Source organism: Anabrus simplex, chromosome 1 (genome assembly GCF_040414725.1).
Source record: "Anabrus simplex isolate iqAnaSimp1 chromosome 1, ASM4041472v1, whole genome shotgun sequence".
Classification (NCBI taxonomy): domain Eukaryota; kingdom Metazoa; phylum Arthropoda; class Insecta; order Orthoptera; family Tettigoniidae; genus Anabrus; species Anabrus simplex.
In genome coordinates this window covers 1574411298-1574437041 of record NC_090265.1, presented here as the reverse complement: position 1 = coordinate 1574437041, position 25744 = coordinate 1574411298, and the positions used below count along the sequence as shown (strand labels likewise).

The 25744-nt window shown below is 37.6% G+C and overlaps 2 protein-coding genes and 1 long non-coding RNA gene across 3 annotated transcripts in view; 2 read left to right on the top strand and 1 right to left on the bottom strand.

The window, feature by feature from the left end:
* The window catches only part of LOC136858541 (hemolymph lipopolysaccharide-binding protein), an 83081-nt gene extending 78012 nt beyond the window's left edge, over window positions 1-5069 (top strand). Inside the window, exon 5 of the mRNA XM_068225600.1 lies at window positions 4738-5069. Coding sequence (XP_068081701.1) covers window positions 4738-4904 — 167 coding nt within the window. The 3' untranslated portion in view covers window positions 4905-5069. The remainder of the gene's footprint in view (window positions 1-4737) is intronic.
* The window catches only part of LOC136858542 (ATP synthase subunit C lysine N-methyltransferase), a 96760-nt gene continuing 75772 nt past the window's right edge, over window positions 4757-25744 (bottom strand). The window contains exon 5 of the mRNA XM_067138157.2: window positions 4757-4892. The gene's annotated coding sequence lies outside the window, so the exon portion shown is untranslated. The remainder of the gene's footprint in view (window positions 4893-25744) is intronic.
* Window positions 24163-25744, top strand: part of LOC136858545 (uncharacterized) — a 32337-nt gene continuing 30755 nt past the window's right edge. The window contains exon 1 of the long non-coding RNA XR_010858649.2: window positions 24163-24310. This is a non-coding gene — a long non-coding RNA (uncharacterized lncRNA). The remainder of the gene's footprint in view (window positions 24311-25744) is intronic.

The following is a 25744-nucleotide window of genomic DNA, read 5'->3' as shown; positions in this document are numbered from 1 at the left end:
AGTTGGCAACACTCGTGTCACTCAATCTTCATTCCCATTTACAAGAAAGTTTCACCGAACGAATGTCCTAATTACAGAACAGCAGCTCTCATCCCTCATGCGAGCAAGATACTTCTTCATGTCCTTAATAATAGGCTGAAATACTTTCTACTTCCTGAAATAGCTGAAAAGCAATGTGGATTCAACGAAGGAAAAGGCACAGGGTAGCAAATTCTGAATGCCTGGCAGATTGTGGAAATGGCCACAGAGTTCAATGTTGTGATCTTTCCATGCTTTGTTGATTACAACAAGGAATTCGATTTGGTGAAATGGACACCTCTCTGTACCATTCTTCTAGAAATGACAGTCCCACTGCATCTGGTGGTATTTGTGTGGAATATAAGCAACAAGGCGGCTGTTCGGGTCAACCAAAGCAATGTCCAGAAATTTCAAAGCAGAGAGTGGCAGAAGACACTCTCTCACCCATCCTCTTCAATATCTACACTGAGCACATAATGAGAAAAGTGCTCAAGGACTGGGAAGGAGGTATTTCAATCGGGGATTGGGGGGTTTTCAGGTGTGTGTGTGTGTGATCACTGAGGTTGGTTTGGTTGGCTTTTATTGCGATGAGTATTTACTGTATAATCTTGAATACCATCCGCACTGTATTTTCAAAAATATCGTTTCCAAAATTGGGTGCGGGTCTTATTTAAAATTTTGGGAAATTTATCTTTCCGAATGCGCGTAAATTGGGCATCACCCCCGGCATGGCTTGGCAACAATGCTCACTCCGCTCTCTGTATACACCACTTCTGCGCTTGGCGTCGGTCTCACGCACGTTCTCGGAGTATCAACATGAATTCCACAAAGCGTTTGCGATCTTTTACTGCGAGTGAGAAACTGAAAATAGTTCGTGAAGCCAAAATTATTGGAAATCGTGCCACCGGTAGGAAATACGATATTGACGAGTCGTGTATTCGTGATTGGAGAAAGAAGAAAGATGTGCTATTAACATGTAGTAGTGATCGTAGAGCTTTTCGTGGACTGAGTGTACAGTTAAAAATTAAATAATTGAAAAGGAGGTTCAACCTATTCAATACTTAAAAGAAAGAAATGCAGTAATCACATTCCTATTTAAATGGGACCGGTTTCGACCTTAGTCCAGGTCATCATCAGCCGTAAAAACATGTACAATGTTTATGAATATTGGAGGTCAGTTTCACACTCTGATAGGCACAAAGACACGACACCACATTCTGTCATGCACAAAGTCACAACACTATAAACTAATATACGAAGATCAAAAATAACTTGAAGTCGCAGACGAATAGATTTGTAGTAAAGCCGCCAGCTCCTGGTGATCAGCGCAGCACATTCAAGGTCATGCGCTGCGGTCGAACGCCAAAGTAGAGTGGAGAATGTTTTGAAGGTCAAGAATTTGTTACGGTTGCGGGAAGTTAAGTACGTATATAAAAAATATACGACGCAAATCAGTATAATTGAATGAGTACTTGTACTTCTGCTAAGTTCTTGGAAAACAAGTACTCATTCAATTATACTGATTTGCACATTCAAGGTCATGCGCTGCGGTCGAACGCCAAAGTAGAGTGGAGAATGTTTTGAAGGTCAAGAATTTGTTACGATTGCGGGAAGTTAAGTACGTATATAAAAAATATACGACGCAAATCAGTATAATTGAATGAGTACTTGTTTTCCAAGAACTTAGCAGAAGTACAAGTACTCATTCAATTATACTGATTTGCGTCGTATATTTTTTATATACGTACTTAACTTCCCGCAACCGTAACAAATTCTTGACCTTCAAAACATTCTCCACTCTACTTTGGCGTTCGACCGCAGCGCATGACCTTGAATGTGCTGCGCTGATCACCAGGAGCTGGCGGCTTTCTACTACAAATCTATTCGTCTGCGACTTCAAGTTATTTTTGATCTTCGTATATTAGTTTATAGTGTTGTGACTTTGTACATGACAGAATGTGGTGTCGTGTCTTTGTGCCTATCAGAGTGTGAAACTGACCTCCAATATTCATAAACATTGTACATGTTTTTACGGCTGATGATGACCTGGACTAAGGTCGAAACCGGTCCCATTTAAATAGGAATGTGATTACTGCATTTCTTTCTTTTAAGTATTGAATAGGTTGAACCTCCTTTTCAATTATTTAATTTTTAACATCAATAATTTCAATACGGAACAATGAAATTTTTATCTTTAAATGAGTGTACAGTTTCCAAAAATTGAATGGATGGCGGCTGATAATCACACACTGACACCAACTGGTTGCATTCAGCGCTTGAAAGTTCAGCTGCTGTGTTTGTGGATTGTGACTGCATGGAATCATATCCCTGGAGACCTCATATGGAAGAGCTTCAGGAAATGTAGCATTTCTAATGCTATGGATGGCAGCGATGATGACATTTTGTGAGAAGGTGATGAAAGTTCCGAAGTTTGTAGTGATGATGATGATGATGATGATTGAACTCGTTGGATATCGTTCTGGAAATGTTTGTTTACTTTTATTTGTATTTTCTAATCATCTGATGTGTGTTAGTAAAGATTGTAAATAATTTTGACTTAAAAAAAAAAAAATTCTTTCAAAATAAGGGTGCGGGTCTTATTCGGTGGCGGGTGGTATTCGAGATTATACGCTATATTGCCTCCTTTATGTTTGATGATTTTCTTTTATTTTGGATGTGTTTGATGTCCATGAAATTAGGAGAGCTCTCATTTACGTGTTCTCCGAAGGCTGAATGCTAATTGTATCAAACAACATTTTTGTGTTCTTTGTACCTTGAGGGCATTTTGTTTAGCCTAAATATGTAGCATTGCAGTTTGGTTCTTGACACTTGAGTTCATAAACTGCTGATCTGTTTTGGTTGCATTTGTTGATGTGTCTTTGTAGTGTGTTATTCGTTCTGAAAGCTATTTTTAGACCTTGTTTTCTGAAAATGTTAGCTATCTTGTACGTGTTCTTGTTCACATAATTGAGGACTATATATTTGTTGTGTTCAGGTGTGCGTTTTCTTTGATTCCTTAATAACTGATCTACTGTGTCAAGTAGGTGGTTGTTTTCCTTAGTGATTTGTTTTATTGTTTTGTCGTTTATAAAATCTGTTGTGCTAATTAGTATGGATATTGCTCTATGTATCCTTGTATCTTTGTATCAGGCTATTATTTTATCATAAAAGATAGTCATAGAAAGTTCTCTTTAATTCACTGCTGCACAGGAATTTCTTCTAAAAATCATTATCGTGCATTATTTTTCTAATTCATGTAAAGACAAGTAGACTATAGTCACGTAGCACTTCTCTCTTTCTCTGCTGAACAGAGTTGTCCCCACTCTGTCTTTCCCTTTCCCCATTACTGACATGTTTGTGTTAGCATGGCACAATCAAGGCCTGTGACCTGAAAACAGTCCTAGGCGCTGGAGATAATGGATGTGAAACCAGAGCTGGTTTTAAGTTAAGTACAGAAAACTTTCTCAAATTCACTTAATTGTCAATAATGGACTTCAACATTCATATGATTTCTCAGATTTGTTCATTGTTTAACCTATTCACAATCGTAGACAATATTCAACATAGTATATACACATGGTTAAAAGTAAAAAGTGATTTGATAGTATCTGAGGATATTCTTGTAGAATGAAACATTCTGTTACTTATAGTTTTTTACAACTGTAGTGTTCTAAGTGTTATATTTTGTGTTGAAATAGGTCAAAATATTGAAGTTATACAGCAAGTTTTGCTGTAATCATAGAAATAAAATGTTGGTAATGTTTTACCAAAAATTACTGCTGCACTTCATTTCCCATTTTAAGTTACCATAAATGCTGTCAGTGTTTTGTTATATAAGTTAAACAGCTGATGCTAGTTATCGATCGATGAAAGATTGTAGACTCATTTGCAGCGAGACCAATGGCAAGACTTGCTATTGTAGTTGCTCTTGGATATGCTATATCTTGGCTGTATGTTGTCTGTGTTTTATTACAACAGCTAAACAGCTATTGATCGATTGTTGACTCATTTTTGGCAAGACCATCAATACATAATTTGTGGTTATATTGCTATTGATGCTATTTCAAATTCTAGATGGCATGTGTTTTGATGTGTCTAAATTTTTCATAACAGACTTTTCTTTACATAGAAGTCACAGCCTAGCGTTTTGTTATACAATTTGAGGGGAAAAAATGCATCCATTACACAGATGAATAAGGTACATCACATGCTGTAAAGTCCTCTGCAAAGAAGCCAACAGAAGATCAATACTACTTGAGTTATGCAAAATATCATTAAGAATCAAACCCTGTCTAAGATTTTACAAGAACACCTGCCCCCTTCTCCAACATGGCTAATGAGCATGGAAGCATGAACAACTATCAATAACATAACATACACACAGTAAATCTGAAGGTTTATGAATTAATTCTATTAAAGGGTTTATTCACATAGTAAACACTTAACTATAATCGGGACAATTTATTAAACATTTCCAGTGTAAAATAATATTCTCTATGAAATGTGAATGTCTTTATCAGTGAAAGGAGAGTGTATCTTCTGATAGTGTGTCATTCTCGTGTGCATAAAATTGAGTCATTTCTTGGTTATATTTTCTTAAACAGAGTTTTGCATCATTGCTAATAATATGTTTTTCCCTAATATCACTGAAACATATGTAACCTAAGCATACATTTACTAAATAGAGTACACTATTAACTCCATCTTTCCATTCTTCAGGGGAAGCACTGGAGACTACCGGCTACACCAAGTGGTCAGATCCCAGCGAGCCTAACAACAAAAATGGTGACGCCAACTGTGGAAGTGTTCACTTCAATGGTGGCCTCAGTGATGTACCTTGTTCTTGGAAGCTCGCTTTTGTCTGTGAGCAGGAGCTGTGGGAGTAAACAAACAATGTCATTGTTTCTAAGGAAAGAAACTTTTATATATGCATGATGTTTTTTGAAATACAAGCAGAAAATATTAAACAAAATAGTTCATATTTCAGGAATGAAAGAAAAAAGTATCACCTCTAAGAAAAAAAACACACTCTCTCTCTCTCTCTCTCTCTCTCTCTCTCTCTCAGAAAAAAAAAAAAGAAGTGTAACTTATGAAGACGTAACAGATTTCAATGTTATACCGTATTTCGTATTTACGTGAATAAATCCCCGCCACCGAATAATCACTGCACCCTAACTTTAGGAAGGCTGATTTTGAGAGAAAAAAAATGCCAACATTGACGCAAATAAACCCGCACTCCAATTTCATACCTCATTTTTTTTAAAAAGGTGCGGGTATTAGTCACGTAAATATGCTATTTTAATCAATCAGAGAGGAAGATAATATTATGTCTTGTTTTTCATTTTTTTGTATCCTACTTTTCCTTTGCAATCCTTCCTTATCAGTTTGATTTGTTGTCTATGTACGGTACTGAAATAATTTGGAAACAAGGTATCGTTAGTCAATCTAAGAACTCTAGAGAAAATAAAAGATTAAAACAAATATTATGTGTCTTTTGAATACACAAGCTTTGTAAAAAATCATTTTATATTGAGGAGTTAAGATTCTGTCTACTGTTGCCATTCGCTAGGCAGTGTTCTCAATTACTTGAAGAAAGGTGGAGTGGAAATGGACTGAAGTAAACTATGTACTATGATATGTAGACACAAGGATAGCAGTCCATAGATTTCATCATAAATGATGCATAAGACAGCGATTTCACAACGTGAATGACAACTGTGTGTGTTCTGTGTGAGGAAAAATGTGATCGAAATCACAACTTAAAATGCAAAAAAGAATAAAGAATGAGCACAGTAGAACCCTGAAACCTTTAATCTCTTTATACATTTGTACACATTTCCTTTATTTTTTAATGACATCATTTGTCTGTATTCAGGATTTGTTTGATGATTTACTTATGTAAATTATTTCATCTATCTTCACTGGTCACTCACAATACTCAACCACCAAAATATAAGTCCCCAAAAGTAAAGTATATTGTAAGGGTTATAGCGTCCGTCATGCCAAGTCGCTACGCGCCGAGCTCGTCACCCCCTTAGGCTCGAGCGCGCCAATCGCGAGCAACATTTAAGTGCTGGGCGGCCCCTTCTCTCTTCTGTCCGTGATCGCGCCGCATGGGACGACGGAAATTACTCGACAATTAATCTGGAGTCTTCCATCTCGCAAGGTTCCTGGAGATATCTAACATCCGGACTGTTCTGGAAGGCCCAGAGCAGGTATATAAGGAGAGGAGTAACTTGGAGAGTCAGTCAGTGAGAGTTAGATGGAGTTAGTGAGTAAGAGTGAGTGAGAGCAAGACTGAGTTTGCTGGAGCGCAGTCAGTGATGGCCTGGGAGAGTGCAGCCTGATGGATTATCTGCCCGTTGGAGTCGAGGACTCGTTCCTGTTCCCCTGACGTCGTGTGTGTGTGTGTGTGTGTGTGTGTGCGTCCCTTGTGGCTGGCTGCTGGAGAAGAACCTTGGGTGTTCTGGAGTGGAGTACACTGGGTGACGACGTGTGTAGACTGCGAACGGGGTTCGACGGATTGAGTGAACAGCGGATACTATCCCGACCTGCGAGACTGACGTGTAGGCTGTGGACCGTGACAGCGCTAGCGAGTGTGACCGAGTGGCTGAGTGAGTGTAGTGTACATAATCGATGACTCTGTGTGTGTGTGTGTGTGTGTGTGTGTGTGTGTGTGTGTGTGTGTGTGTGTCATTGTAGATGGAACATAAGAGAAACTAAGAGAGAGCGCGTGAACAGTGTAAGTGTGTGACCATGTACGTGTGTAAGTTGTAATCTCGACTTTTGTCTGTGTGTGTAAATCTGTAATTGTAGTGCTTAGTTAATAAATCGTAGAAACAGGACGCTACCAGGGGCTGTACTCATTTATTTACTTATTTACCCCGCCAACACGTTACAATATTTTATATAAAAGCAAAGCAAATATCTTGGAGAAGTAATAACACATAACCTAAATGAAAAAACTCTCAATCCAAACAAGTACAAATAGATTAGCTAAAGCACAAAACTTAACATGAGATATCTACAAAAGGAAATGTCTATCAATAAATGCAAAAATAAAACACTACAACACAGTTATAAAACTGGAAGCTACATATGCAGCAGAAACACTTTTTCACCTGAATAAATATCAAAGATTGACAGACTTCAGAAAATTTTTTTTTTTTGCTAGGGGCTTTACGTCGCACCGACACAGATAGGTCTTATGGCGACGATCTTCAGAAAATTGAAAGGAGGATTGGAAGAACCTGCATCAACAAAAAAACACCAGAAAGATGGACAGTGGTGGTTAAACCTAACAAAGTCGTGTACAAAGAGCTAGAATACTATGCATACGAGGAGACTGGGATTCTTTGGACATTTCATGAGTATGCAGGATTCGAGACTTCTAAAATAACTAGTACAAGACAATCTCGTCTCAAAAAAAAAAAAAAAAACACACAACAGGATGTAAATGGAACAGAGAAGTAAGAGAGGATCTGAAGGAAATAGGCCTTACAACAGAAGACACCAAAAATAAGATAAAATTGAATACAAAACTCAAGAATACTAACTTCTACGTTACCCTTATATGAAACAAACCAACAACACGCATATTTTCAACCGAGGAAAGGGCATGAAGATCAGAGCGTCTGAAGAAGTACTGGGAGGACCGCAAAACCCGAACAATCCCTTCAAAGAGACCTGAACGATGGACTGACTAAAATAATCCTATGCATTCATAAAAGAAGAAGTAGAAGAAAAAATGATAAAAAAGCAAAGTAACCATAGACAGTGACTGAAATAGATTAACCACTTATATCACAATAGATCTTATCCACATACAAGATTCCCATCATCATCTATCAACTACAGTGCAAACTTTATCCTAACCTTCACATCAGTCTGATTTACTACTACTCCAGCCAGGTCCACACATCACCATCAGATTTTAACCTTCAGCTAGATCTCTTCAGAATACACATTTCTTCAAAGTCTCCTTCCTTCCATCCCTGATGATTTCTTCTTCTGTCACTATCTAGAATTCTTCCAGCCTTCTGTGTTCGATCTTCCACTAGATCACTGCATCTGTTTTTGCAGTCTTGATTTTTCCATTATATTCTGTACAAATTCCTCCTTCACCAATTTTCTCACTTGCCTGCCTCCCTATCTGTCCAGTATCAAGATTAAAGTGAATATTATGTGTACTTTTGAATAACAGTACACAACTGAGATCAGTGTACAATCTCTGTAAAAAAAACATTCTATATTTAGGAGTTAAGATTCTGTTCATTCACTAGGTAGTGTTTTCAACTATACAAGAACCTCGTTTATCCGGCCCTCATTAATCTGGATCTCTGATTTATCCGGATTGAAAATAATAAAAATTTATTTTTACTTGTACAGTATTTCTTTAATCAGATCAAAAATTAGATGTTGGCTTTTCAGGCGTTTGCTCTATTAACCAGCATTTCGTCTTAGGTCTGACACTAGACTCGTCAGAGTGGGATGTGTCAGACCCTACCCACTGATGCTGGGATGTATGCAGGTGAACTTATCAGAAGCCTCTTATGTGGCACAGTCTGATAACTGCATATGGGAGATAAAACTCCACAATGGAATTAATGCCCGCCTAGCAATTCCAAATGGTAATTCTAAATTCCCATGGAGGGAATTAGATACTTTTCCACCAATAGAGCATATCAAAAATCAGATCAAAAATTAGATGTTGGCTTTTCAGGCGTTTGCTCTATTAACCAGCATTTCGTCTTAGGTCTGACACTAGACTCGTCAGAGTGGGATTTGTCAGACCCTACCCACTGATGCTGGGGTGTATGCAGGTGAACTTATCAGAAGCCTCTTATGTGGCACAGTCTGATAACTGCATACGGGAGATAAAACTCCACAATGGAATTAATGCCCGCCTAGCAATTCCAAATGGTAATTCTAAATTCCCATGGAGGGAATTAGATACTTTTCCACCAATAGAGCATATCAAAAATCAGATCAAAAATTAGATGTTGGCTTTTCAGGCGTTTGCTCTATTAACCAGCATTTCGTCTTAGGTCTGACACTAGACTCGTCAGAGTGGGATGTGTCAGACCCTACCCACTGATGCTGGGGTGTATGCAGGTACTGAAAGGGTACCAAGTTCACCTGCTGCTTTATGACAATGGACTTCATTTACCATTTTCTCCAGCGTAATTTCACCAATATCATTTTCCTCCTCCCCATGAGCTTGGCTGTTTGCAACACCACCAGGATGATTTCCTTTTACACTGAGATGATGTTCAAAATATTCCCTCCACCTCTCCAGTCATTCGCTGGGATCTATTATGAGTTCACCTGAATTACTCAAAACACTGTTCATTTCCTTTTTCCCTCCCTTCCTAAGCTTCTTTATTACTGTCCAGAAAGGTTTCCCTGCTGCTTGACCTAGCCTTTCCAGGTTATTACCAATATCTTCCCATGACTTCTTTTTGGATTCAACAACTATTTGTTTCGCTCTGTTTCTTTCATCTACGTACAAATCCCTGTCTGCCTCGGCCCTTGTTTGGAGCCATTTCTGATAAGCCTTCTTTTCACGTTTACAGGCTGCTCTCACTTCATCATTCCACCAAGATGTTCGCCTTTTCCCATCTTTACACAGTTGTTTCTAGGCATTCCATTGCTGTTTCTACTGCAGCATTCCTGTATGCCACCCATTCTCTTTCTATATCCTGAACCATCTTACTGTCTACTATTCGAAACTTCTCACTAATCACTAATCACTAATCGGTAAATCCTCGAAAAACTTGTATATTCCTAACAGATTTCCTGAATTCAAAGTCTGTTAAGATATAGTCTATTATGGATCTGGTACCCCTAGCCTCCCATGTGCAGCGGTGAATAGCCTTATGCTTGAAGAATGTATTCATAACAGCTAAACCCATACTAGGACAGAAGTCCAGCAAACACTTCCCATTCCCATTAGCTTCCATATCTTCCCCACATTTACCAATCACCCTTTCGTATCCTTCAGTTCTATTCCCAACTCACGCATTGAAATCGCCCATTAGCACTATTCTATCCTTGCTATTGACCCTGACCACGATGTCACTCAATGCTTCACAAAACTTGTCAACTTCATCCTCACATGGTGAACACATGGACACAATTCTTATCTTAATTCCCTCAGCTGACAAATCTACCCACATCATTTGCTCATTTACGTGCCTAACAGAAACTATGTTGCATGCAATGGTATTCCTGATAAAGAGCCCTACCCCAGACTCTGCCCTTCCCTTTCTAACACCCATCAAGTACACATTATAATCTCGTATTTCTTCCTCGTTATCTCCCTTACCCAAATATCACTTACTCCTAGCACATCCAGATGCATCCTCTTTGCTGACTCAGCCAGTTCTACCTTCTTTCTTCCATAAGCCCCATTAATATTGATAGCTCCCCATCGAATTCCATTTCATTCGCCAAGTTGTTTCCAAGGAGTCCCTCGCCTGTCAAATGGGAGTGGGACTCCATTACTTCCATACGTCTGATGCTTGTTTAAAATGTTCTGAGCTCGGTAAATTCATGAAGCAGGATGCTACCCTACTTGCACATAGTCCAAGTGAGGATCTCTCCTCTAACGGATTATGGACCACCGGTGATTTGTATAGTCCTAGCCGCCTAATCACAAGGAGAATATGGCCGAGATGCCTACTCCCATTCCATAGCAACTGGTATCCCGACTCTCAGGACCACTTACTAGGCCACTCAGCCATTGCCCATAGTTCACGAACTAGGACGTGACTACAGTAACCCACAAACATGAACCATACTTAATACAAAAAGTAGAAAATTCCTTGCTTTGTGGAGAGATGTATTAACCAATTCCACTTTGGCAGTCCACTCATAAGGGAATTATAGAATCAGATCTTTGATTTAGAATATCTGTATATGAAGCAATCTTTAGCGCAAAGATAATGAATTATTATCTCACTGGGGTGGAATTTTAATTTTTGTATAAAATATTTTGATTACGTTTAACTATACTTTTGCACGTGGAGAGCCGAACATGTCCTCGGGCACTCCTGGCACTAAAAGCCATATGCCATTTCATTTAATTTTGATAGGATTAATTATCATTCTAATGTATAATAATTGGTTTAATGTAAGAGAAGGCCTAACGGCCTTAACTATGCCAATAAAGGCATTTATCTATCTGTCTATCTTTCTTTCTATCTATCTATTGTTACCTCTGCTACAGTGGCAACACCAAACAAGGCACAAACACAGTGAAAAGGGGAAGGTAAGAGCACAATATCAGAAATCACCACACACTCGGTAAAACATTAGCTGGCATTACGCGGATCTCCAAGCAAAACATGTACGTAAATATCAGTAGGGCCAACTAGTGAACAACAAACCGGGAAGATGAAAAGGGCTGGGAACCTACCAAAGGCATGGACATGGCTTAGATAGCGGATTCCGAAAATAAATCGCCGTGATCCTTGGATTTGAAAATATTATTTACAAAATAATTTTACAAATACATTGCAAATACAATTGCAAGTTACGAGCTATAAGTTCAGTGATATACATAGCTTATTTCGTAGCAGTGTAAATTCAAATTTCAAATTAACTATACATTTAGTTACCAATGCAGTTGTACAATGCAATTTACAGTGATGTGAAAAAGATTATCCAAAATCTAGCGTACCTAAAGTGATACAGAACTACCAGAGGCAAACCCCAAGGAAAATAATATTAAACTACAATCTACACATTTTATAGTATTTTTCTACTCTGATGGCGGGCGGCCTACATGCTGCCAGGGGAAGTGGGGTGCGGGCAGTATGTCACTGCCCAATCAGACAAAAGATCGCCTAGCGGTGGCGCTGAGAACTATTCAGTCGCCCGGAGACTTTGCCGCGTTCACTTCGCTCCACGAACTGCTGTGTTGCCGAGTAGTCTTACAGTGCGCGTTGGGTATTACAAAGAGATTGTTTGACGAGTTTGTTTTATGAGTAATTCTTGCCGCGTCCTTTACTGCATTCTTCGATTAATGTTTTCGTGGCATGTGATGTGACGTTAGTTTTTTCTATTGCTTCTATTTGTGTTGCTCTGTGTTATTTTTTTATATAATAATTGCACTATACGTATATCGTACAATGGCGAAGAGGAAGGAGATAAGGAGCCAGGGTAGAAAACTGATCAGCAATGTTCATGAATATTTTCAAAAGGAAGCAGAAAATAATGGTCCTTTAGTGAGTGTGTATCAAGTGCAGCAGAGAGTGTCGGAAGCTTGTCAAGTTAGTACGCGAACCGTTCAGCGTATAGTAAAGGAAGGTAAAGACAGTACCCAGTCATCTGGTTCCATCTCATTTCAATCACCGCGCAAACGAATCAAAAGGAACTGTATAACAAAGGCAATCGACGGATTCCATAAAGATGTAATTAGAAGAACTCTTCTCAGTTATTACGTAAAGGGCGAATACCCAACACTGAACAAATTACGTGGTGATTTAGAAAGAGATATAAAATTTAAATGGGGAGTTACTTCATTGTGGAGGATACTGAAGTCTATGGGGTTCAAGTATAAAAAAAGCAACGACGGGAGAAGATTTTTAATGGAGAGAGCTGATATAGTAACAGCCAGAGTAACGTTTTTGAGAAAAATGCATCTCCTGAGGAATAAGGACCCATCGCCCCATATATTTTATTTAGATGAGACTTACATTCATCAGAATTACGCTCCAACGAAAATCTGGCAAGATAAAGAGGGTACATTAATATTTAGAAATTTCATGATCCGTATTGAAGTGGGATTACATTGTTTAAAAATTAAGAGTGTTCCTCCTATTCAATACAAAGATATTTATTAATGTGAAAGAATCACATATCGTTCAAATGAGGTACTAGTTTCGGCACCAGATATGTGCCATCATCAGCCACAAAGTCAAATCGGGCAAACACAATAAAACCCTAAAACAACTTTATACACACTATAACATCTGCATGGATGAATATGAAATATGACTTTAAAACAACTTTAAAAATACACTATAACATTTGCACAGATGAATACAAAATAAAATATGGTAGATGAAGTTGCATTCCATTTTAAAATCCATTAAAATGATGACTCCGTTGTTGTACACCCATGGCGGTTTGTCCAGCTTATATATAACTTTAGTTTTCTAAAACTGTTAAATTATGCTGCGAGGTTTATTGTCAAATGAAGTTGACACTATGTGTGTTCTGTAGTTTGGTTCCGGAAAATAAACGTAAACATGAACTTGGTAAGATCCAAAGAATTAATTCCCACTTCAATATGGGTTGAGGAACCTGGGGAAGAAATTAGAAGTCGAATTAGGCAAAAGATCGGAAGGAAAGATCAAAAAGAAAAGTCTAGAAAAATCCAGAGAATACTAGAAACGAACTCACCTTGAGCAGCCTGAGTGATCGGCGGACAGAGCTGGACTGATGGATGCAATTATAAGGTTAAGGTGCGAGGCGTAAGGGAGGAGAGGGGAGCTAAGGTGGAGCGGAAGGATGTGGTAGTGGGGGTAAATGATGTGGATATGTACTGTGTAGGTTTAATAATAATAATAATGTTATTTGTTTTACGTCCCACTAACTAATCTTTTAAGGTTTTCGGAGACGCCGAGGTGCCGGAATTTAGTCCCGCAGGAGTTCTTTTACGTGCCAGTAAATCTACCGACACAAGGCTGACGTATTTGAGCACCTTCAAATACCACCGGACTGAGCCAGGATCGAACCTACCAAGTTGGGGTCAGAAGGCCAGCGCCTTAACCGTCTGAGCTACTCAGCCCGGCTGCGTATGGTTTGAAAGATCGAATTGTTTTTAGGTGGTCTAATATTTCTTAGCCATTCAATTAAGAGATCATAAAGAATATTAGTTTTGGAAGATAGGAAACTTAAAAGGGTCCACCTTTTCAATACAAATAAATGTTATAGTTTATTTACAACATATATTTACACTTGGAACTAGTTTCAACGCTGTTTGGCGTCATCTTCAGCCAAAATGTGGGAAATAGGCTAGCATGTAGACATTTATATTACAAGGTGTTACATTAGTGTGATTAAATGAGAGAACATGAAGACGCGAAGTACAATGTCAGTTTCAAAGTGGTCATGAAGGGTGAGTCAAAATTGTATAAACATGAGATAACATAATCACTTCAACAATAAAACATATAAACATATAAACTGTAACAAAACCATGCAGAAGTACGAGATGATTGGCATTGGAGATTTAAATTATTTCAGACACTCTTCCATTGAATGTTGCCTGCCGCGAGTGTAGTACAAAACATAGGTTATATTTCAATAAACACAATCTTCTCAAAAATGTACATAACATTATAAAAAATATTTGGGTTGAGGTGAAATTTGGCAGTTAGTGATTGAAATCACTTATTCAATAAGTGCCAATTCAAAAAACAGCTGTAAAGGGTGAGACAAGAATTGCACAAGTGTGAGTTTGGATTCGATAAATGCAAAAAACACATGAGACACACTCGAAAATGTAGGTTTGTAATGGATTTGGCACAAAAGGTCTGCGTTCAATCATTCGTTGAATGGCACTGGTGCGAGTGTAGTTCAAATGTGAGTTAGGATGTAACAGCCTCATAGAATTGCACGTGACATCTGAACTTATGTTGCGAGATGGACTTGGCAGTGAAGGTTCGAATTGTAGATATTCAGTAATGTCAATTCAAAACAGTCCATGAAAGGTGAGTGCAAAAGCTATAATTCATACAAGGACTCATAAAATAAAATATTCAAATACAAATAACATATTCAACTTTTCGTGGTACACGGTGAAATTGGCAATTAAATAATTAAAATTTGTAGGTTTCTTCGTCAGGTGCCATATAAGTCAAGCGCAGCGTAAGTATGAGACAGGGTTCAACATATCCAAACTGGTACAATGCATATTTGAATCCAAGTGTGAGATGAACATGGTAGATAAAGAATCACTTTGTTGAGGGTGTAGTAAACATATTCAGCTCGACAATAGATATAAAATTGGAATTAAGGAAGACGTTCCTCTGAGAGCTTAGAGGTTGAATGTGCCAGTATTTGTGGTGTATTGTTGCAGCGTACGTGTAGGGTGGGGGCAGGTTTCTATGATGTTTATTGCGGGACCTAAGGCGGTAAAGCTATGGCGTGAGATGAAGAGGAACAGAGCGTATTGGATAGTTTAGGTCTGGGGAGCGGCCATTGTTGGATTAGGAGGGGAGAGGGAAGGAGCGGTAGGGGAGGAGGAGTGGAAGGAGGGGAAATATGGAGGGTGATGTGGTGAAAGTGTGTGGCGTGACAAAGTATTATGCATAATGTGAAAGACAGATCTGTTTTTCGGGATATTAATGTTTTTGAAAAATTCAATGAGAAAGTCGAATAGGATCTTCGGTTTCTCTGAGATATCATTTAAGTTTAGGTTTGGATTGAAATATTGGTCTAAATGAATATAGAGGTTTTCAGCGACGTCTAGGAAAGAACCTTTGTTTAGAATTTCTAATACCTCAAGATCTTGATTTATTTCAGTAAAGTTGTGCTTGAATTCTTTTATATGTAGGCCGACCGCAGAAAAATGGTTGTGTTTTATGGCATTGACATGTTCTGCATATCTGATTTTAAAACTGCGTCCTGTTTGCCCTAGGTAAGAACTTTTGCAGTCTTGGCAAGAAAACCTATATACACCTGATTTAGAAAAAGGACTACTTTTATATATTGATGAAGAGTTGTGTAGGATCTCTGTGCTTCTATTGTTAGTACGAAAGGCTATTTTAACATTGTGTTTTTTAAGAACGTTAGTGACGTTGTAAATTTCTTTATTGAAGGTAAATGTAGAAAACGTGGCAGTGCTAGTATTGTCTTTTATTAGGGCGGTTTTTGGGCGGTGTCTGAATTTATTGTTTATTCTTTCAATAAAGGTTTCATTATATCCATTAAATCTTGCTATGGAGCGAATGGTGTTCAGTTCTTTATTTAAGTTTTTTCTGGACATCGGGATCTTGAATCCTCGGTCTACTAAGCTATTATATGTAGCTGCTTTGTGTGTTTGGGGATGTAGTGGGTCATTTCTTATAGTAGTGGCCGTTTGAGTGGGCTTTCTATAGATACTATATGTGAACGAAGAGGGGTGCCTATTGATTGTTAGGTCTAGAAAGTTGATGGAGTTGTTTATCTCTGATTCTAAGGTAAATTTAATGTCATGATCAATGTTATTAAGGTTTTTTAGGGTGGATGGCGCGTCTATGGAGCGTTCATCTAGGATTATAAATGTATCATCTACGTACCTAGCCCAGAATTGGATATTAGCAAATTTGATGTATTGTCGATGGCGGTGTGCTCTAGGAAATCAAGGTAGATCTCTGCTAAAATTCCTGAGGCTGGTGAACCCATAGCCAAACCATCTTGTTTGTAAATGATCTTATCGAATGTGAAATAATTATTGTTAATTAGTAATCTTAACACAGTCATAAAGTCTTGAACTTCTAGTTTACTTAGTTGGTTGTTAGCAAGTAAGTTCTTTTCGATGATTGGAAAAAATGAGTTGGTTTTTATACTGGGATACATGTTGACTATATCAAAGGAGTGCATTGAATGATATGGTTGAAGTTTGAAACTGTTTAGTTTGTTCACTAATTCTACAGTATTCCTGATGGATTTATTTGACGAGAATTTATAATGTTTATTAAGAAATTGTTGGATAAATTGAGATAATTTATATAAGGGGCTTGGTCTGTAGTTTATTATGGTTCGAATAGGGACACCAGTTTTGTGGATTTTGGGTAGTGCTTTAGCTGTTGGTAGACCTGGGTTCATAGTAATTAACTTTTGTTTTTCTTGCTCAGTGAGGAGAAAAGATGTGCTTTTTAGAATTTGTTTCAATTGCCTTTGAATTGATTGTGTTGGGTCCTTCTTAACTATTGAAAAGGAGTCATTATCTAAGAAATTTTTGGTTTTTTGAATGTAATCTGTTTTATCCATAAAGACTGTTGTGTTGCCTTTGTCGGCCTTTGTAATAATGAGTTGGTTGTCTTTGACTTTCTTTTTAAGATTGAGAATTTGTTTTCTTTCAGTAAGGGAATCTTTGTTGATTTTGGTGATAGGGGTCGCAGTGCAATTTTTTGAGAAGAAACTTTTGTTTAATTGTTTTTTTACGTCCATTCTGAGTTCGTCTTGTAGGTCATATGGCATTTTGCTGATAGCAACTTCTGATTCGACTACGAGTTTGGAGGCTGTAAAGGGCCGAGTTGAAACAGGGCCAGGTTCAGGTTAGGACAAACAAACTTTGGTTAGAAAATGAACTAAAATTTCTCTATAAGAAAAAGTCGTTTTTAAATCATCGTTTATATGAAACCCACTTAGAGGCAGCCACCTTACTCACAAGTGCTCAGTGGAATCTTTTTCAAGACGAAGTCCAAATCAAGTTGTTCAATATTTTGTCCAAAAAACAGATAACACTAGAGAGAAAACTTGAAGCGCTTAAAAATAAGAAAAATCACAGTAACACCCCTCCAAAACTTAACAGCAAGCCTAAACTTGCTAATGACACTCTACAACAATTCCACCCACCAGTAATTAACCTTTCCTCCACCAACTTAGATGAGGATGATATAAGAATTCTTTCGAAAGGTCCAAAGCACAACTGGCCCTGTTTCAACTCGGCCCTTACAGCCTCCAAACTCGTAGTCGAATCAGAAGTTGCTATCAGCAAAATGCCATATGACCTACAAGACGAACTCAGAATGGACGTAAAAAAACAATTAAACAAAAGTTTTTTCTCATAAAATCGCACTGCGACCCCTATCACCAAAATCAACAAAGATTCCCTTACTGAAAGAAAACAAATTCTCAATCTTAAAAAGAAAGTCAAAGACAACCAACTCATTATTACAAAGGCCGACAAAGGCAACACAACAGTCATTATGGATAAAACAGATTACATTCAAAAAACCAAAAATTTCTTAGATAATGACTCCTTTTCAATAGTTAAGAAGGACCCAACGCAATCAATTCAAAGGCAATTGAAACAAATTCTAAAAAGCACATCTTTTCTCCTCACTGAGCAAGAAAGACAAAAGTTAATTACTATGAACCCAGGTCTACCAACAGCTAAAGCACTACCTAAAATCCACAAAACTGGTGTCCCTATTCGACACATAATAAACTACAGACCAAGTCCCTTATATAAATTATCTCAATTTATCCAACAATTTCTTAATTAACATTATAAATTCTCATCAAATAAATCCATCAGGAACACTGTAGAATTAGTGAACAAACTAAACAGTTTCAAACTTCAACCATATCATTCAATGCACTCCTTTGATATAGTCAACATGTATCCCAGTATAAAAACCAACTCATTATTTCCAATCATCGAAAAGAACTTACTTGCTAACAACCAACTAAGTAAACTAGAAGTCAAGATTTTATGACTATATTAAGATTACTAATCAACAATAATTATTTCACATTCGATAAAATCATTTACAAACAAGATGGTTTGGCTATGGGTTCACCAGCCTCAGGAATTTTAGCAGAGATCTACCTTGATTTCCTAGAGCACACCGCCATTGACAATAACATCAAATTTGCTAATATCCAATCCTGGGCTAGGTACGTAGATGATACATTTATAATCCTAGATGAACGCTCCATAGACGCGCCATCCACCCTAAAAAACCTTAATAACATTGATTATGACATTAAATTTACCTTAGAATCAGAGATAAACAACTCCATCAACTTTCTAGACCTAACAATCAATAGGCACCCCTCTTCGTTCACATATAGTATCTATAGAAAGCCCACTCAAACGGCCACTACTATAAGAAATGACTCACTACATCCCCAAACACACAAAGCGGCTACATATAATAGCTTAGTAGACCGAGCATTCAAGATCCCGATGTCCAGAAAAAACTTAAATAAAGAACTGAACACCATTCGCTCCATAGCAAGATTTAATGGATATAATGAAACCTTTATTGAAAGAATAATCAATAAATTCAGACACCGCCCAAAAACCATCCTAATAAAAGACAATACTAGCACTGCCACGTTTTCTACATTTACCTTCAATAAAGAAATTTACAACGTCACTAACGTTCTTAAAAAACACAATGTTAAAATACCTTTTCGTACTAACAATAGAAGCACAGAGATCCTACACAACTCTTCATCAATATATAAAAGTAGTCCTTTTTCTAAATCAGGTGTATATAGGTTTTCTTGCCAAGACTGCAAAAGTTCTTACCTAGGGCAAACAGGACGCAGTTTTAAAATCAGATATGCAGAACATGTCAATGCCATAAAACACAACCGTTTTTCTGCGGTCGGCCTACATATGAAAGAATTCAAGCACAACTTTACTGAAATAAATCAAGATCTTGAGGTATTAGAAATTCTAAACAAAGGTTCTTTCCTAGACGTCACTGAAAACCTCTATATTCATTTAGACCAATATTTCAATCCAAACCTAAACTTAAATGATATCTCAGAGAAACCGAAGATCCTATTCGACTTTCTCATTGAATTTTTCAAAAACATTAATATCCCGAAAAACAGATCTGTCTTTCACATTATGCATAATACTTTGTCACGCCACACACTTTCACCACATCACCCTCCATATTTCCCCTCCTTCCACTCCTCCTCCCCTACCGCTCCTTCCCTCTCCCCTCCTAATCCAACAATGGCCGCTCCCTAGACCTAAACTATCCAATACGCTCTGTTCCTCTTCATCTCACGCCATAGCTTTACCGCCTTAGGTCCCGCAATAAACATCATAGAAACCTGCCCCCACCCTACACGTACGCTGCAACAATACACCACAAATACTGGCACATTCAACCTCTAAGCTCTCAGAGGAACGTCTTCCTTAATTCCAATTTTATATCTATTGTCGAGCTGAATATGTTTACTACACCCTCAACAAAGTGATTCTTTATCGACCATGTTCATCTCACACTTGGATTCAAATATGCATTGTACCAGTTTGGATATGTTGAACCCTGTCTCATATTTACGCTGCGCTTGACTTATATGGCACCTGACGAAGAAACCTACAAATTTTAATTATTTAACTGCCAATTTCACTGTGTACCACGAAAAGTTGAATATGTTATTTGTATTTGAATATTTTATTTTATGAGTCCTTGTATGAATTATAGCTTTTGCACTCACCTTTCATGGACTGTTTTGAATTGACATTACTGAATATCTACAATTCGAACCTTCACTGCCAAGTCCATCTCGCAACATAAGTTCAGATGTCACGTGCAATTCTATGAGGCTGTTAAATCCTAACTCACATTTGAACTACACTCGCACCGGTGCCATTCAACGAATGATTGAACGCAGACCTTTTGTGCCAAATCCATTACGAACTTACATTTTCGAGTGTGTCTCATGTGTTTTTTGCATTTATCGAATCCAAACTCACACTTGTGCAATTCTTGTCTCACCCTTTACAGCTGTTTTTTGAATTGGCACTTATTGAATAAGTGATTTCAATCACTAACTGCCAAATTTCACCTCAACCCAAATATTTTTTATAATGTTATGTACATTTTTGAGAAGATTGTGTTTATTGAAATATAACCTATGTTTTGTACTACACTCGCGGCAGGCAACATTCAATGGAAGAGTGTCTGAAATAATTTAAATCTCCAATGCCAATCATCTCGTACTTCTGCATGGTTTTGTTACAGTTTATATGTTTATATGTTTTATTGTTGAAGTGATTATGTTATCTCATGTTTATACAATTTTGACTCACCCTTCATGACCACTTTGAAACTGACATTGTACTTCGCGTCTTCATGTTCTCTCATTTAATCACACTAATGTAACACCTTGTAATATAAATGTCTACATGCTAGCCTATTTCCCACATTTTGGCTGAAGATGACGCCAAATAGCGTCGAAACTAGTTCCAAGTGTAAATATATGTTGTAAATAAACTATAACATTTATTTGTATTGAAAAGGTGGACCCTTTTAAGTTTCCTATCTTCCATTCTCAGTTCAATACGAACAAAAATGAAATTCTTTGATTTAAATGAATATTAGTTTTCTCGGAAATTTCATTTAAATTATAGTTAGGGTTGAAATATTGATCGTAATGAATGAAACAATTTCGACGATGTTCATAATTGGCCCTTTGTTTGCTATTTGAAGTATTTCAAAATCATGTTCTATATCAGTAAACTTATGATTTGAGTCGTGAATGTGTTAACCTATAGCAGAAAACTTGTTATATCTTACCGCGTTGACGTGCTCTGAATATCTGGTTATGAAGTTTCGTCCTGTTTGTCCCACGGAGGAGGCGCTGCAGTCGATACACTTGAATCTATAGATTCCAGATTTGGAAAATCTGTTAGAGGTGTTGACTGATGTTGAATTATGTATAATTTCTGAGGTCCTATTATCAGTTCTGAAGAAGATTTTTACGTTATGTTTTCGAAAAACATTGGTGATTTGATGGATACCGTTGTTGAATGTAAAAGTAGATGAAACGTTAGTGATAGGTTTTTCTTTAGTGAGAGCAGTCTTGGGCTGGTGTCTAAATTTATTGATTATCTGTTCTATAAATGATCTGCTGTAACCGTTGAATTTGGCGATTGCTCTTATAGTGTTGAGTTCGCTATTGAGGTCTTTTTTAGACATAGGTATTGTGAATGCACGATGAACCATGCTATTATACGCTGCACGTTTGTGTGTTTGAGCATGTACGGAATCTTGATGAATAGTACGGCAGTTTGTGTCTGTTTTCTGAAAATTCTATATGAAAGAGCAGATGAATTTCTGAGAATAGTTAAATCCAGAAAATTAATTACTTTATTATTTTTGGACTCAAGTGTAAATTTGATGTGGGGGTCAATATTATTTAGTTCTTGCAGGGTAGAGGTCGCATTCTTGATTTCTTCATCCATTATAACGAATGTGTCGTCAACATATCTGGCCCACATGAGGATGTTTGGAAAAGTATTGCTATTTATTTTTGTATATTCCAGAAAATCTAAATAAATGTCCGCTAGAATTCCCGAAGCGGGTGATCCCATAGCTAGTCCATTTTGTTGATAGATGGTTTCATCGAATTTAAAGAAATTATTGTTGATGACCAGTTTCAGAAGAGAAATAAAATCTTGTATTTCTAATTTGCTGAGAGAGCTCTGTAGTTATCTTCAATAATGGAGAAAAGTTTGGTTGTGGGTATGCTTGGATACATATTTACTATGTCGAAAGAATGAAGGGTATGATTGGGTTGTACATTAAATGACTTCATTTTTTCAACTAGTTCAGTAGTGTTCTTGATGGATTTTTTTAGAGAGAAATTGATAGTTCTTAGTTAAAAATCGTTGAACAATTTGCGCAATTTTATATAGGGGGTTGGGTTTATAGTTAATAATAGGCCGGATAGGGACGTCAATTTTATGTATTTTAGGGAGGGCTTTAACTGTGGGTAGACCTGGATTCATATTTAATAGTTTTGATTTTTCTTGATCTGTAAAAAGAAAAGATATATTCTTTAATGTTTGTTTTAACTGTCGCTGTATTTTCTGTGTAGGATCTTTATTGATTATTGTAAACGTGCTGTTGTTAAAAAATTCTTTGGTTTTAGATATGTAATTAGTTTTGTCCATGATAACTGTAGTATTTCCTTTATCCACTTTTGTGACAATCAGATCGTTATTTTTAATTTTCTTCTTGAGTTCCGCGATTTGTTTATGTTCGGAAGTAAAATTATTGGCATTAGAATTGATAGGGGGGATTTCTTTTATTTACTTTATTAGAACTGAACATCTTATCTAATTTTCTTTTTACTTCAAATCTTAATTTCATCTTGATCTTCTAGCGACATTTTATTGATTGTAGCTTCCGACTCAATCATTAAGTTAGTGACTGCGTTTATTTCGTTCATATTAGGCCAATTATGCTTCGGACCCTTCGCTAAAATGGCAGTTTCTTCCGTGGTTAAAATTACGTTCGAAAGATTGACAACAGGAGGATGGAAATTCTCGATTGAGTTTCTTTGCAAACTAGTTTCTTTGGGCTGAGTTTTTGATGCATTTCTGTTCATTTTTAATGCAGCTAATTTCTTCTCCAACGTAAACTGTTTTTGTGAGAGTACGTCAAACATTTTATTATTAACCTGATTTAGAAATAAATTCCATTGAGTGCCAGGAAGCAGATTGGCAGATTGGCAGATTTTATATTCATCTGTGCAAATGTTATTGTGTGTTTTTAAAGTTGTTTTAAAGTCATATTTCATATTCATCCATGCAAATGTTATAGTGTGTATAAAGTTGTTTTAGGGTTTTATTGTGTTTGCCCGATTTGACTTTGTGGCTGATGATGGCACATATCTGGTGCCGAAACTAGTACCTCATTTGAACGATATGTGATTCTTTCACATTAATAAATATCTTTGTATTGAATAGGAGGAACACTCTTAATTTTTAAATATTGTAAAGAGGGCACAGGAGGTTTAAAAGTTCCTGTAGGGAAAGGTGGACGAATTATTGTTTGTCACGTAGGTTCCAGTCGCACTGGTTTTCTACAAGAATGTAAATTGGTTTTCAGGCCAAAGGTGAAATCGACCAGTGATGACTACCACACTGATATGAACGCTATGGTTTTTAAAGAGTGGTTTTTGAAGTTTTTAGACGCTCTTGACGAAAGGAACATCAAAGACGCAGTGATTGTAATGGACAATGCCAGCTACCATTCAGTACAGCTAGAACGAATTCCTACAACGAACACACGAAAAGCTGATATTATATCGTGGTTATCTGCTAGGAATATTCCTCATGACAGCAATCACACTACACTCGAACTGTTGTCTCTTGTGAAACAATTCAAGCCAAAGGCAAAAATGTACGAAATTGATACACTTGCTGACAGAAAGGGTCATACCGTTGTTCGCCTGCCACCCTATCACTGTCAATATAACCCCATAGAGCTGGTTTGGGGAAATGTTAAAACTGCTGTAGGGAAAAGGAACAAAACGTTCAAACTAACTGACGTCCAATCTTTAATGGAAGAGGAGCTGGATAAAGTAACCGAACAGGAGTGGAAGGCTTGTGTGTCTCATGCTGAAAAATTTCAAGAGGACGATTACAAAAGGGACGTGGTGTTGGACACAGTCATGGACAATATCATCATAAATCTGCGAGACGACAGCCACAGTGAGGAGTCGAGTGACGAGGATATTTCCGGTGACAGCTCTGGTGACGATGGCGAGTGTCGGGGTGCTGTAACACGGATCCTTCAGCTGGAATAAGGTAAGATAAAGTAAGAAAATGTGTTGTGTAACTGTACTTTTGAACGAATTGTTTTTTCAGTCTGTTGTCAATGCACTTGTAATATGCATTACTAACTCGTATCATACTACATCGAAGATATAAGAAAATAATAGAAATAAATACATAAATAAAAATAATAAAACTCATCCACAGGCCATAATCGAACTGTAACATACGAAGCTCTGTATTTCATTGTTATGTGGATTTCAACACAACTTAAACGCGCGCGGGCGCTCCTGGCAACGTTGTAGTAGTGGCCTCTGTCTCTCTCTCTCTCTCTCTCTTAACGGCCTCTCGCGTCGTGCTGAATTGGTCGGCCCCATGCTCCTCGCTTCCCCTGACAGCATGTAGGCCGCCCGCCATCAGAGTAGAAAAATACTATAGTGAAAGAAGAAATGGGAATGCCTCGGAAACGAACAGGTAAGCCCAGCTGAAACACTAAGGCGCCATAAGTAACAAATTTGGTGAATCTAGGCGAGGTTAGGACAGACTCCTATATGAAAAGCAAATCGGAACATTACGGAACTTTTAGCAGGTACGGAATTCAAGAGTGCTTACCCTAGGAGAGTGCCATCCCGGAAACCGGGGGAAGTCAACCAGATAGGCTGCTCGCAGACAGATAGACCAAGACCAACAGAATTCAGGATACAGAATTGATTCGAACACTGCCTCGCTCACTATATATAGGAATTTCCGGCCTTGGAGCAGCCAATCAGCGTACACAAGTTCCCTATCGCCACCTAGACTCACCAATCACAACCTTACTTTCGATCGCGAACTTTGACTAACATTCTAGAATAGGCCTGATAGCGAATGTCGTATTTCCAGAACAGTCGGAAATATTTTCTAGAATACATTACCCACAAAACAACACACCCTGTTCCATAATTCATGTGACTTTCTGGATCCTTCCAGGAAATATAGAACAAATTCTACTATTTACAAATGCACATGTCACCAAACTTACACAGTACAGGTTAGGTCATTATGTTATATTATGCTTTACAAATAACAGTACGGGTTAGGTCATAATAAATAAAACCTCATATTGTACTTCACAAATGAAGTCTTAAAAAACACTTTCCACTTGCACTACATATTTCACTTGTGACATCTTCCTCCCCCCGAAAGTCGAGCCATGCTCGACCATTAATATAACCTCCCCCCGGTTTCCGGGATGGCACTCTCCTCCGGTAGATAGATAGATAGATAGATAGAAAGATAGATAGACAGATAGATAAATGCCTTTATTGGCATAGTTAAGGCCATTAGGCCTTCTCTTACACTAAACCAATTATTATACATTAGAATGATAATTAATCCTATCAAAATGAAATGAAATGGCATATGGCTTTTAGTGCCGGGAGTGTCCGAGGATTATGGACCACCGGTGATTTGTATAGTCCTAGCCGC